Source organism: Manacus candei, unplaced genomic scaffold (assembly GCF_025592945.1).
Source record: "Manacus candei isolate 608988 ecotype Guabito, Panama unplaced genomic scaffold, ASM2559294v1 h1tg000048l, whole genome shotgun sequence".
In the NCBI taxonomy this organism is placed as follows: Eukaryota; Metazoa; Chordata; class Aves; order Passeriformes; family Pipridae; genus Manacus; species Manacus candei.
In genome coordinates this window covers 6,605,258-6,619,591 of record NW_026138096.1, presented here as the reverse complement: position 1 = coordinate 6,619,591, position 14,334 = coordinate 6,605,258, and the positions used below count along the sequence as shown (strand labels likewise).

General features: G+C 35.9%; 1 protein-coding gene across 2 annotated transcripts in view; it reads left to right on the top strand.

Annotated features, from left to right (window-relative positions):
- GRK4 (G protein-coupled receptor kinase 4) overlaps positions 1-14,164 on the top strand; it is a 36,518-nt gene extending 22,354 nt beyond the window's left edge. Inside the window, exons 9-16 of one of the 2 annotated variants that reach the window (XM_051798361.1) lie at positions 467-657; positions 5,528-5,565; positions 8,069-8,158; positions 8,686-8,894; positions 9,571-9,708; positions 10,307-10,444; positions 12,367-12,489; positions 13,947-14,164. In XM_051798361.1, coding sequence (XP_051654321.1) covers positions 467-657; positions 5,528-5,565; positions 8,069-8,158; positions 8,686-8,894; positions 9,571-9,708; positions 10,307-10,444; positions 12,367-12,489; positions 13,947-14,000 — 981 coding nt within the window. In that variant the 3' untranslated portion in view covers positions 14,001-14,164. Of the gene's footprint in view, positions 1-466; positions 658-5,527; positions 5,566-8,068; positions 8,159-8,685; positions 8,895-9,570; positions 9,717-10,306; positions 10,445-12,366; positions 12,490-13,946 lie in introns of those variants that run through there. The other variant, XR_007906455.1, reaches the window with a different exon arrangement.
- Positions 14,165-14,334: the final 170 nt, after the last annotated feature.

Sequence of the window (14,334 nt, the reverse complement as noted above, 5' to 3'; positions counted from 1 at the left end):
AGAGATAGAAACTACACATTTGATCTTAAATAATTTCTTGAGTTTCTTTAATGTAGGGCAATTTTGAGTCTCGTAGAAGTTCAGGAAGATGGTTTGGCAATGCAAAATTCCTGAGGTACTGATAAAATAAGTAAATGGGCATGTTATCTGGACAAAGAGTAATACAGGTAATGTGCAGCTGAGAGGCATCATCAGTAACTATTTTCTGGATGGAACTCTATGGTGTCTAAACAGATTTTCATACGTTTTTGTCTGGTGGTGTAGGGTTTGTCTATACAGGCAAATTAGTCTGTATTCCTTTGTGTCTTCAAGTACTCTGCAGGAGTGATTTTCTACTTGCCTGTTTTGTTATTTTTGTTTTAAAAAAGGGATTCACATATGGATTGTATTGGAAAAAAAGAGCTGTGAGTTGTTTTGAGGTCTGTGAATGACTAATGGTCCTCTTCTCACCCTGCCCCATTTTTAGGTTAGTTTATCCTACACGTACGAAACGAAAGATGCCCTGTGTTTAGTATTAACCATAATGAATGGAGGGGATCTGAAGTTTCACATATATAACATGGGAAATCCTGGCTTTGATGAAGAAAGGGCTATTTTCTATGCTGCAGAACTGTGCTGTGGCCTGGAGGATTTGCAGAGGGAGAGAATTGTTTACAGGTGAGTATTATCTGCAGTCACTGGTACCTTTCCATGTCTGTTCAGCACTGAATGTATTAATTGTTTTCCACTAGAACAAGTTCACAGTAAAAGAAGCAAAAAAAAATTCTTGTCCTTTTCATGGCATGTCCTTCAGAATTACTGATCTTATTTGTCTTCTTACTGTTAATTTAGGTCTGGATGCTTGATACATTTTAAAATATTATAAAATTGATTCAAGGTTTGTTTGAAAAATGAAAATAAGTTACGATTTACGAAGCAAATTAATTTTTAATTCGAGTGAGTTTTAGGAATATGGGATTGTACTCCTGCCCAATCCAAAGTAGTTCACAGAAGGCTATAGAAATCCCTGGCTGCATTGCATGTTATGATCATGAGGGTAAAATGATAGTCATAGTCCATATGAAAAACTTCTTCTGTTTTTATTTCAGGTTCCTCCAATAAACACATTATTGCTTTTGAATTAATTAAACTATCAGAAGCTTTCTGCATTGTAATTGAGATTGTATGATCTTACTGCTGTTTTCTGTACATACATCATTTACCTCTGGTATGCATCAGTATTACAGAACAAGCAAAACAAACTTCATGGTGGACCAAGAATGCTTTCTTTATATTCCTACTTTGTAATACCTAGTACCGATTCTTTCAAAGAAGATTTCAAGTCTAACTTAATATAGTGAGTCTTAGTGTTTTCCCTCCCCAGTACAGAAGACCAACACACACACACAGAGCAGAAAGCAGCAAAGCCACAGAGTAAATCAGACTTCTGTTGGTGATTGGATGTGGTTCCCTAGAGAATTTGGCCAATCTTACAGTGTCACACGGTGTGTTCTGGCACAGATGTAGGAGGGAAGCACAGATGAAAGATCTGATCAGGTACAAGTAGGTCATTTCACATTGCCCAAGTGAAAACAAAACTGTTTGTTTAAAATAAGAAACAACAACAACAAAAAACCCCAAACAAAACAAAAACCCCCAAACCACAACCCTCCTGTTTAAGCCCAACTTTTTAGCTATTTGCCTACAAGAAGACCTTCAAACACATATGTCAAATCCTAGTGTTTTCTGTCTTTGATTCCAGATCTTGGAGTGGTCATGCTTTCTTCTGGAGCAGTCTTGATGGCTATTTGGTGCTATCATATAATCAGTTTCCAATTATTAAGAAATCACATTAGCTTAAATTTATGAGCATGGAAAAAAGTGGTTTCACAACCAGTTCTGGGTAAAATTGTCTCTTAATTAGAAGCATTATTTTTAATCTTCTGCTCATACTGAAGATTAATGAAGAACTGAGAGGCAGTTACCTGTACTTGTGTTGGAAACTGAAGAATTTATAAACTCAGAGGAAAAAGAAGGTCTTAAATTTAATCATAATACCTGGGAGTCTTCAGAATGTCACCAATTACAGTGATGTGTTACACAATCAAAATTCTCTATCTTGCATCTTAATGGAAATACATTTAAGCAGCAATACAGTGATTAGATATGTTTAGTAAAACAAAAAGGTTGGGAAAATTTGTCATAATTATTTTATTCTCACTAAAGAAGTTATGCTGGCAACCTCCAGTCAATGTTGTTGTGGAAAGGGAGAACATAATGAAGCACATATTCATTGATTACATGATTTATTTTTCAAAATTATGGTATGGTAGTATTTTACATTCTCCAGGACAAGAAAATACAGAAGGAAAGTTTTTCTTATTTTGCTGTTCCTCTGAAATTAGAAATAGTTCTTTTTCTTGTTGCCATATCTCAAGATTTCTTTCTGTGTTTGTTTTCTAGCTTTAAAAGATTTTTAACTCTTTTTAGACAAATAGACAAATAGTCCACCTGTTAAGGTGGACTTTAATTCTATAACATACTGTGGTAAAATATTTTCTTGAGAATGGGTTTTTGTGTGTGTCCATCTAAAATGGCAGTTTTAGTGTAGGTCAGTCATGTTAAAATGTGTTATAAATGTATTGTATTTGGGATTTGCTACCATCAGTGGCAAAATACCTCATACAGTGGAAAAACATACCCTAATTTTCCATTGACACCAGTTTTCTTCTGTGTACTTCTTGTGTCTTTTTCCCAATTATTATTGTATTTCCAGCAGTGGTGTTAGGACTGTCTGTAGGACCCTGGAGTCAGTTGAGCCATTTTATTAGTGGGGTTCCCACTGGATTATAAGAACAACTGTAGAGCTGGAAGGAGGGCCCTGCCCTGCCCTGTGACAGCAATTGAGCCAGTTTGCTTGTTCAGTGGGAGCTTGTGAAACTATCTGTGACTTCCCATATGGTGCTGACGTTAGAAAAATAAGCAAACAGACAGACAGAGGCAGTAGTGGAGCTATTCATCCATCTGCTACATTTAAAGCCTGGTAATACTTAGAGCTAAGTCAGTTTTACATAAGTCAGAGTGAGGAACATGTGCCTGCTTTCCAAAAGGGACTTAATTACTGGAGTTTTCCTGCAGGAGTTATCCATCTCCTAAAGAATAGTAGTGGTTTTATCAGATAAGTTGCTTGAACACCTAGATTTTCCTCACAAACCCATATACATACCCACAGTGCCACGGAATTTGCCTGGAAGGTAAAGATCAGGCCCAAAGGCCTGTTGAAGCTGTAGTGGATAAACCCAAGCAGCTCCCTGCCTGCCTCGTGCCTCTGCTCAGAGCAGGTATGTGTGCAGTGAAATCCAGGAAGGCTTTCTCTCTAGAAATTTTCTCTGTAGGAAGGCTGGTGTTAGCTATGGCATAAATAGACTAGTGCTTGTGTAGTCCAAATTAAAATACAAAATTTTATTCAACTTTTTTAATAAATCTCTTAATTTTGTGAGCTTTGTAGTCATCCAGCCTTTCTCTGATTCATAAGGGAAAGCTGCTGCCTCTGTTGATAGAATTACATTGCCACCTCTCACTCTGAGCTCACCCTGACACTGAGTCATCCAGTGCAGGGTGTCTGTGTATTCCAACAGAAAGTGAGATTTTGGCCTCTGTTGTGGTGTAGGAAGGGAAGAGGGAGAAGGCTGATACCCCAAATCTGGCATCCCAGGACTAGGACTTGTAGCTGAATGCTTCCAAAAGCTGACTTCTTTGTGCTGCTAGGTCAAGAAACTAATAGCATTAAAGAGATGGAATTTTGGCTGGAAATGAGTTTTACTATGGACTAACCAAAATCATGTCAGACCAGAATAAGCTTCTATTAAGCAGAAGATGTTGCTATTAAGTATTAGGTTTTAGGTTGGGCTTTAATCGGCCGTTTTGGAGATGGAAATCTTTAAATTTGTTTACTTGAGTTAAATTGAGAATATATTTTGTGCTTTAAAGTAGATGTGTTTCTACCTAAAGTTTGAGCTGAATTTTCTTCTGCTTTTTTGATACTGATGTGGAGTTTTTAATTGTTTGGGTTTTTTAAACTCTGATCTATCCTGATTTCTCTGATATTGTAATATCGTATCTAACGTCAAATTATTAACATAATGAGGTTTGAATAGACTTAAAAGCATTAGAAACAGAGTATCTTTCTGACTTCTTTGTACAGTTAATCTAATAAGATAATGAGACTTTAACATGAATACACATATTTCAGAACAAAAGGGAAAAAGGTATATAGATTTCTTGGTGAACGAGTTGTATGTGTGTGCATTTTGCTCTCATTTAGAATGTCAGTTCTAGAGTCATTCTTGTTAAAATTGCTTCTTTTACATTATTCAGTCTTTTCTGCTTGTATAGATTAACTGTTCTTGTCACAGTCATATGCATACCCATATATGTACATATTGTTTTTAATAATCTATTTCAATAATAACTGACTTTTTAGCCAAGTACTGGTTTTTACTTGTCCATTTCTGGCTTTATGATATTTATGATGGAATAAATCTAAGAGACTATATTGCAGTCATATACTTTCTGATGGACAAATATGTATATATAGTATACATTAACAGTATACATTATAACTGATTATCTACATTATTATAATTAATAACGTGCATTATATATTTTATGCATATATTTCATGCCTATATATGCATGTATGTATATAAGTTCTCAATAGAATCTGCTAGAAGATAAATCCTATAAGTAAACTCTGAACAACTTCTGATTCAGCTTCAATGATTCCCCAAATTTTCCTTGTGTGTGGGGGAATCCAAACATCCCATTGAGTTTCTTCTTTTGTTCTGAAAGTACAAATGCACAAGAAGATGCAGAACTCCAATGCTGAATTAATTGCTCTTTTACTATTTCCTGAGTTTTGCTAGCATTTAATAGCTAAAAAATGTTGCTTTTGAAACTTGATGTTTACAGAAAAGTGATAGAGACTCCTAGAAATTTGACTGCAAAGAATCCTAGCTAGATGCAGTCATCCAGCCTTTAGAAATTGCATATCCAAATTAAAGGAGTGGAGTTTGAATGGATGTGCTTAGTCTTGAGAATATGAGTTTTTGTTGATACTCTGACACCCTGGGGTGGAATATAGCAAGTGGTCAGCATCAAACTGCAGCAAACACCTGTGTTTTATAATTTGGGAGTTGTATTGCTGATATTCTGAGGAGAAATATCTTTCACCTGTGAGCACAAATTTGGGTGTAAGTTGGTGGTTCCTTCATATCGGGATTCAGAGTTGTGTGGAGAAAGTTTCTTATCCGTGGAGTACAAATTGCTTTTGTTAATGTAAATGGATTAGAGAATTGGGGGAAAGTGGATCTGGAGTTCTCTGATTAAACTATTTGTATTACAGGCCATCAACTTCACAACTCTTTTTTGTATGTGGGTGGAAAAGTTGCTTCAATCAGAACCAAGAAATCTCATGTTGCTTCTGTGGTACTTGATGACAAATAATTTTGCCTTTGTTTAATTCACATTTCTGGCTTTTGATTTGTAGAGACTTGAAGCCTGAGAATATACTTCTTGATGACTGTGGTACGTAAAAATTAAAATTAATTTTGAAATAAAGGTTTACACCTCTAATTAATACTGTGCCAGAAATCAAAGGGATTTCCTCATGATGAAAGGAACCTAATTGTTAAATCTTAACTTTAACTAGCAATGAAAAAACTTCCCTTGCTTTTTAGAAGACAGGGGAAAAAACTGACACTTTGGAGATCAATGATGATGATGTTTGAAGGGTTAAAAAATGGCTACTTTTGCTCCTCTTTCTCCTTCCTTCACTTGATTTAAGATGGCTAAAACTTTTACATGGATTTGTTTTGTTTGTCTTTTCTTCAACTATGGAAACACAATTTGTTAGATGTGGAGCCAGAACTGTACTTAGTAAACCAGAATGTTTAGTCAATAAGAAGAAATCTGAAGCATTTCTGTTGTAAGATTTCAACTAAAAGAGTTCTCATGGTCACTAGTGCTTATGTGGCTGGAAAGAATCAAGAAAGTACAAACAATATGAAGAAATGTTTGTAGTCTTTTGTTTTTCAGAAGCCAAATTAATCTTCTTTAATGACTTTGTATGCAAGTCATTACCAGAATCTTTTGAATTGACTGTAGAACATGTGCAGCAATTCTCTCCTAAGCTGTGGGTGAATATTACAAGTTTGTTCTTGTAACTGCTGAGCATTTTAGTTAAGGAAAAACTCTTTTTGAAGTCATTAACACAGTATATTTTTTTTAAAGTCAGCATGTTCTGACTGATAAATTTCAAGAAAGATGATGCTTGGGAGAAGTCACTTTCCAAGACCTAAAGCTTTGCTAGACATCAAATACATTCTTTAATTTTTCTCTCCAGTAGTGTCTTGCAAAAGCTGACGGCTTCTTTGAGGAAAAATGTAGCCTTGCAGGACTGCATTAGAATGCTCTCTCTCTGCCAGGGATATTTTGATCCAGTTCCAGGGAGCAGAGGAGACTAATTAGAAAATCGCTTCAGGAGCTCAGATCATGCACTTGAGAAGGAGTTCATCAGATGTCAGAGAACAGAAGAGCATCTGAATGTATTTAAAATAGCATTTGGTGCTCCGGAGCGTTGAGTTATTTCCAACCAGTATACAGAGTGGCACTTGACTTTCTCTACTCTCTCTCTCTCCATCTCTTGATTATCTGTCATGTGTAAATCAGAAATTAATATGCTGTTAACTAATATTGATGCTATAGAGATTTTTGAATTCCAGAGCATGTATGCACAAAGACACTTGGGCACTGGAATAGGCTGCCCAGAGAGGTGACGCAGTGTCCACTCTAAACAAGAATTTAAAAAGCCTTGCATGCTTTGGGCTGGCTGCTTGCTCAGAATGTTGTACTAGAGACCTTCTGAAGTCCTTTCCAGCCTGAATCATTCCATAAATTTGGGTATTTCTGTAAATGACAGTATCCCTGTCCATTATAACTAGTAGTATAAATGTGTGGGGTTTTTTTCTTTTTCCCCAATGGAACTTTTTTTCTTCTATAGATGATTGGCAATATTTTCCTTTAAAATTGAAAATATAATTGTCCTTTCTTCTGTCTAAACTTGTATATTTTTATTAAGGAAGTACCTTATGCATTTTTACAGTAAAATGTCTTACCTTGAAGTGTCTTAAATGTGGTTGAAACAGTTCCTGAGTCTGTCCAAGAAAGAATGGTATCTGTCTATGGGAATTTGAGGGCGGGTGGGGTGAATTTATTCCCATTGCCCTTCTTGGACTGGTTCCCCATCTGAGCAGTGCTGGTCATGAGGAATCAGTCTTCCACTACGTGATTTCTACATCGTAGGTACTGGTGTAAATGTGTGACTAATAGAGACAGTAATCAGCTTGAGAAGTTTGGCTGATAAAGTGAGGTAGAAGCTGTTATCTACTTAGGAGTGATTCATGAGAAGGGGAAATCCTACTATTGAACTGACACGTACATATAAATAATTCTAAGTAGGTTATTGACTCAGCTACTTTTGTTTTGGGGTGGGAGTGGGAATAGCAATTCCAAGTACTCATGCTTGGCATTATTAGAGTACTCTGTGAGAGGAAAACTGGGTGTCTCAGTACAGGCTACAGTCTTCTCACATTTGGAGTAAGTTAAGTAAATTTTGAAGCTTTATTAGGAAGTCAGCTAAGTTTTTGTGGTGGGAGTACAGAATGGAAAAATACAAGTGTCTGATGCATAGATACAGAATCTGAAATGAGCAGTCATTATTTCTGTTTGTCCTAGAGCAGCAGCCTATGCCAAAGCTAGGAATTAGAGTGCTCAACAGCAAATTTTTTGTGTGTGATCTTCAGGAAATCAGTTAGATCTATACCTCTTTTTCTTTACATATTTAAGGAGGAGTTGAATAATAATAAAAAATCACTCCTTTCTACTTAAATTAAATAAACTTAGTGATATGAGTATATGAATGTTTTTGATGTTTTGGGGTGGTTTTTTTATGAAGTGCTGTACGGAATTTTTTTCAGTGATGACTCTGTATTATTTGCTGACTATTTATAATTTATTTTAACATAAATAGGGCATATCAGAATTTCAGATCTTGGATTAGCTGTGCAGATTCCAGAAGGAGAAACGGTCAGAGGTCGAGTTGGGACCGTGGGTTACATGGGTATGTAAAGTATCCTTTGCTTGTTACATTTTACCAGAAAATTTGCTCCCGTCAATATAAGAATGGCTTGTCCAGAGAACTAACTGTATTTGGCCTGGATTACTTACTAGACACGTTATGAGAAGAAGAAAGTGGTAGATGTTAGTAGTCAATTTTAAGCCTACTGATAAACTTGAAAACTTAACTTAGGTAGAACTTCAAGAAAGCACCTAATTTTTTTCTGAGATTCAAAGAGATTTAGCGTCACAGGTAAGCAGGTGGATTACTGTGACAATACATTTCTTTCCAAGCTTTGGAAAAACTTATTCTTAGTTTCTAAACAATACTGGACTTAAGCATTAAAGAATTTTAGTTCTCTTGGATACAAACAGAGTCCTTACTGTAGAAATTAACATTTCTTCAAAGTGCAGAGAAGCTACACAAACATCTTTACACAGAACCAGAAGGGTAACTGAGAGTTTTTCCAATATTTTATTAGTCAATTTAAAGTGAAATGTCGTGGATGTGTGTTTGGTTTTGTTTTGTAGCTCCAGAAGTGCTCAAAAATGAAAAGTATACATTCAGTCCGGATTGGTGGGGTCTTGGATGCTTGATTTATGAAATGATTGAAGGACAGTCTCCATTCAGGAAACATAAGGAAAGGGTCAAACGGGATGAGATTGACCGGAGAGTAAAGGAAGACCAGGAAACATATTCAGACAAGTTCTCAGAGGAGGCAAAATCCATCTGCAGGATGGTGGGTGAAGAGATGTAGAGGTTTGAAAATTAAATTTCTAATCCTTTTAAAGAGATCAACTACAGTGTTTTAATGTCTTCATTCAGAAGGGAAAGCTGCATAAATTGATTTTTTTATCACATGATTGAAATGGTCCAGTGCTGTTAGGACCACATGTAATTATAGATGGAGTACAACAGCTCAGCTTGGATACAACAAGGGAAGAAGTGGCAGAGTAGTACACTAGTTTGCTCACCTAAAAGAGTGTCTACAAAACAAGAGCTTTTTTTCTGTCTTGCCTGATCTTAAATTTATACAGAAAGCTTTCTGCACTAGTTTATGCAAAATCTGTGCATTACTTAAGCCCATTGGAAAAAAGTTACTCTGTATTTCCTGAAAGTCTACTGCAGCGTCTCTACTGTAAAATCTATTCAGCATAGCATCAATTAAAATATTCTCATATAACTTTGGGTATAATCTTCAAATGGTCTACTTTCAGGGATTCTTTTTTCTACTGAAAATATATTTGTTCCCAGAATGTTGTCATTTGGATTTCCAGTTTGTTTTGATACTTGATAAATTTTATCTAATAAAAGACCAAGTAGCAAAATAAACTTATTGAAAGACATTGTATGTAGAATTTTTTTAATTGTGGGGTTATATCATGTATCAGCTTTTTTTCCCCATGTCTTTGCAGTTGCTTGCTAAAAATCCAGGGGAGCGACTGGGTTGCACTGAAGATGGAGCTGCTGTTGTAAAGCAACATCCTATTTTCAGGAACATTAACTTCAAGAGGCTGGAAGCAAACATGTTAGAACCTCCATTCTTGCCAGATGTAAGTAGGTGAGACAGATTTGATTAGTATCTAAAAAGGCAAGAACTGTCATAATTCTATGTCAGCAATCATATGATCCCAGAGAAACCTTTACAATTAGTTAAATTGGCAGGAGAATGCCATTGTAGCTATTAAGAGCTAATTTTTTTGTATGGTTTCATCTGAGATCACAAAGTTATTTACAATAGTGGCATTTCTCTAGGGAGCTTTGCAGCTGATTTCTTAGTCCTTAGAAGTCCACTTCCATAGCTCAGATGCAGAACAAATGAGAAATATGTTTGAAGAAAATACTCTGGAGTTGAAAGGAGGGTGACAGAAGATGAGTGAACTATGACAACCATTAAGAAATCCAGGGAAGGTTTTGATACTTCCTTTCTGTTACTTGCTCGATGGATGAAATTGTTCAGGTGCCTTGTCATGAAATTCTTTTAAGTTTTCATATTTCTGTTTTGTAGCATAGTGTAATTTGGTGATCAGCACTGTGAAATATAAAATTGCAGGTATTTTACTCCCTTTTTGCTCATATAGAGAAACAAAAACCAACTAGAAAATACCCAACCCCAAAACTTTAATGAATCAATCTTGTCTTGTACTGCAGCCACGTGCTGTATATTGTAAAGATGTCCTGGACATAGAGCAGTTCTCAACAGTAAAAGGAGTGAACCTGGATACTACAGATGATGACTTCTATTCCAAGTTTGTTACGGGTTGTGTCTCCATCCCTTGGCAAAATGAGGTAATGTATATTTCTTAAAAGATTATTTTCCTTAGTACAGCAATACAGAGGATTTAATAAAGGATATAATTAGTATTGACTTTCTCTCTAAGCTGTAAAGAAGTTTCTGCTGTAGACTTCCTTGCTTAAAGACTTCAGAAAGAAAGTTTTTCCCAAAACATAAGCAGCTTGCTAAAAATTGAGATCTATGGTAAATTTTCATAAATAGAATCTGACATCATGTCATCATAGATACAGTGTTCAGAACAGTATTTAACTTCAGCAGGACCACCTTTTCCTTGTTCTTCTATCACATGTTGTTCAGTATTGCTGTTCACAGGAGAGAGATGGAATGCTATTCCAAGTGTTCAAAAGCAAATAGGCACAGTGCAAGTTTTTTGTATATGGTACCTGTGTATCAATAGAGGATTCAACTGACACAGTAATACAGAATTGCAGACTCACCTTTTCCAAGGTTTCAAAACAAACAACCGAATATCAGTTGAGTCAGACTTTTCTCTTAGAGCTTTTTCATGTGCCTAGTGAATGACTATTCGAGTATTCTGCATAGAATACTAGAATTTTACTACCTCTTCATGCAGTTCAAATCCTCTTTACCATTTCAGCAAGAGCACTCAGTAACAAATCTTTAAAATCACAGTTGTTGTTATGACTGCCTTCCCCCTATTATAAGGTGTTAGTTGAAATTAGTATTGTCTTGAATTCTAGAGGCATAGTTTCTTTCCCAGTATGATTGGTTTTATTTAAAGCTTGAACACAAAAGATGAGCAATTTCTCAAACAATTTGGAGAAAAAAGTACATTCCCTTTTGTTTTCCTTTTGCTTTTTTGTGTTACATTAAGAAGGAGATTTGAAAAGGTGTCATTTGACATAGAAAGTCTTCACTAAGAAGAAATGAACCTTGGAGAAATAGATATTTCCTATGCTATGTTGTAATTCTGAACTTCAGAATATGATCTAGTCATGAAAAAATGCACTGCAGCTTAATGACCCAGCATAGCTGGGTAAAGTTGGAAATAGTTGTGGAATTCTGGTGATGGCAATTCCTTCTCTTCAAGGAATAACTGTGCAGACTTCATTGTACATTTGTGCTTATTTTTTATTTTAATTCATGTTACTGAACCTTCCCCCAAATCTTTGTGCTTGGTCTTTTAAGAATTCCATTTGCCCTCCCATGACTGTATTAATGTCATGGTTTATACTAAAAGCAGAGTGCATTTCTTCCTATTCCTCTTTATACCCTCTCTCCCTTCTACAAGGTGTATTCATCTGGTTCCATGCTGTTGTGACAGATGTGTACCAGTGGCATTCACAGACAAATGCCAACTAGATGTGGGCATTAGCCACTCCCCCCCTTCTGACCCTACCTGTTGGTTACATTTTGGCATTCACCTGCTGTCCTTTCTGCACCCAGTGATTGTGGGTTTATTTCTTTGATTTTCTGTGTATACAGACAAAGATTATTTCAAAATCCCTTTCTTCTCTCCAGAGACCCATCTTCATTATACCTAATTTTTTTCCCCGTGTCACGTTTATTAATTAAGTTCAGTTCAGGGCATAGAGATATTACATGTGTTAGGCTAGATTGCTCTGACATGAGCAGAATGCACGAAAGGAAAATCAGTTTGTGGTTCTAAGAACTTCTGCTTATTGCATCATAGGCAGAAGAAAGGCAAGAATGCAACCAAAACAAGAGAGCACCTGAGTACTTCCCTGTGTGATAGTCTCTCACTGCTACTCATCAGTTTGTTGAGTGCACAGGGAGAGCCCGTGTTGGCTTCATGCCTCCTTTGTGGAGCTCTGTGAGGGCTGTAGTTTGGCTGATGAATTAAAGAGTACCCAGCCAGAGTAAATAGATAATACATGGAACTTGTTTGAGAGGCTTGTGTGGACATTTTGTTTATATTTCATATGTTTCAAAGATGATTGAAACGGGATGCTTTGAAGATATCAATGCGTATGAAACCGATGGTACTGTGTCACCAGACAGAGAGAGGTCTCCTAAACCAAAGAGAGGCTTCTTTCACAGACTCTTTAGTGGAGAGGTAAGGTTATTTCTTTTCTTTCATAAGAAAATTAATAGCAAGACCTTAACTTCCATTCAGGTTGTTTATATTATTTTATGATAGGAAAAACAAGTTGTTTGCTGAATACTGAAACTAATGAAATCTGGTTTGTTATGGTTTCCCCTCCACTGCGTTTCAGAAACTGTGGCAATCCCTCTAACTCCAGGAGGTTTTCCTCTATCAGCATTCTACCTTCCTTTAGTTGCCTGGGAGAAAGGTAGTGGGTGCTGTTAAAAGCTGTGCTACGGATCTTTCTTTACTAAAGAGGTTAATTTGGGGCTTGCTCCTTATGTATTTTGCCAGTTTTTAATTAAAACTTCTGGAGAGATGTCTTCAGAGGTAATTGAGACCCTCTGTAAAACCATATGTAAGTAACTTAGCAAAAATAAGTATATATCCACTAAAAAAGTAAATAAGTAGAAATATCCTCAAAATGAATGAGTGGGAAGAAGCATCATGAAACAAATGTTAAAATATCTGCAGTAGTTTAATGCCTTTTGCAAAACAACAACGTATCTTCACAAAACAACAATGTATCTTCACATAGCTGATAATGCACAGCCTTTTCTTACACACCTGACTTCTACTCTTTAGTAAACATTCAGAGAAGTCAGTATTTACCACCTAAAAGACACAGTGCACTGTGTTTACCTATAGGATGTAAGAAAAAGGTTTGCAGTTGAAGATGTTATACCCGATTCTGCTTGCTCAGTGTGCCTGCACTTAGAGTGGAATTACCTTGAGAACTATGAATATATTCCAGTAGTGAACACTTTGGTAGAAATTACTTTTGCTTTCAAGCAGAAATGGAATTTTAAAATAGCTCAGAGTGTATCGTTAAGTAGCCACAGCAGGGCCATGTATTAAAATTGTATGAAGAAATTTTTTGTCTTCAGCTGGCAATTCACCTTCCTAAAATGATACAATGCTAATGGAATGTATAATAGTACCATCATTTTTAGTTTACCTTTTCAAATTCACTTTTCTCCCACTTACAGTAGGTGGAATAGGAGGGATGGTTGAGTGTACTAATAATCTCAGCTAAAGATAAAGCTTGTGTCTTACTGTAGTCTTTGCCAGCCAAATCAACAGGATTCATACTATCCCAAAATATGTTTCTATGTATTGAGAAAGAGTCCTAAAAAAATGAATATGGTTTGAGAGTTTTCAGTTGGTTTTGAAATAATAAGACTGCAGTTAGTTGTCTTATGAAGTTAAAAGGAGGAAAGAACTTAAGGTTAAATGAAACTTTAATGACTTGAGATTTGGGGTTGGATTGTGGCTTCCTTTGATTTTTCTTAAAGCATTTAGTTAGTATGGAATAAAATGTGCTGGAGAAAGAGCCACCCTTCCAGCCTTTCCCTTGCCCATAAAACACATAAATAAACAATTGTGTCGGTTCTGCAGCTGAGTTGTCTGTTTGTCTTCTCTTGCAGGTCTGTTTTAAATCTGATTGCAGTGATGATGAGCAGGAGTCCTCTAGACTTTAAATCATTTTACTCTCATCAGAAAGGATGAGCAAACGTTAAATGTTTTATATCTCTGTAGCAAATTGTATTATATATATTTTTTATCTGAGTTCAAGGATTTTTGTACATTTGTACTTCATTTGTTTTAAGATGTATATTTTCACTAAAGCTTAATTGTACAAAAAGCAATGAGTGCCATTTGAGTGAGTGTGTTTCTGTATGTATTTGATTTATCTTGATTAATTTTTTCTCAGTGGAATGAATCTAGGAATACTAAAAGGATTTTAAAGCACAGAGATAATACCTATGGCATCAGTGTAACTTGACTTTGTTTGTTCCTGGTAAAACTCTTTTT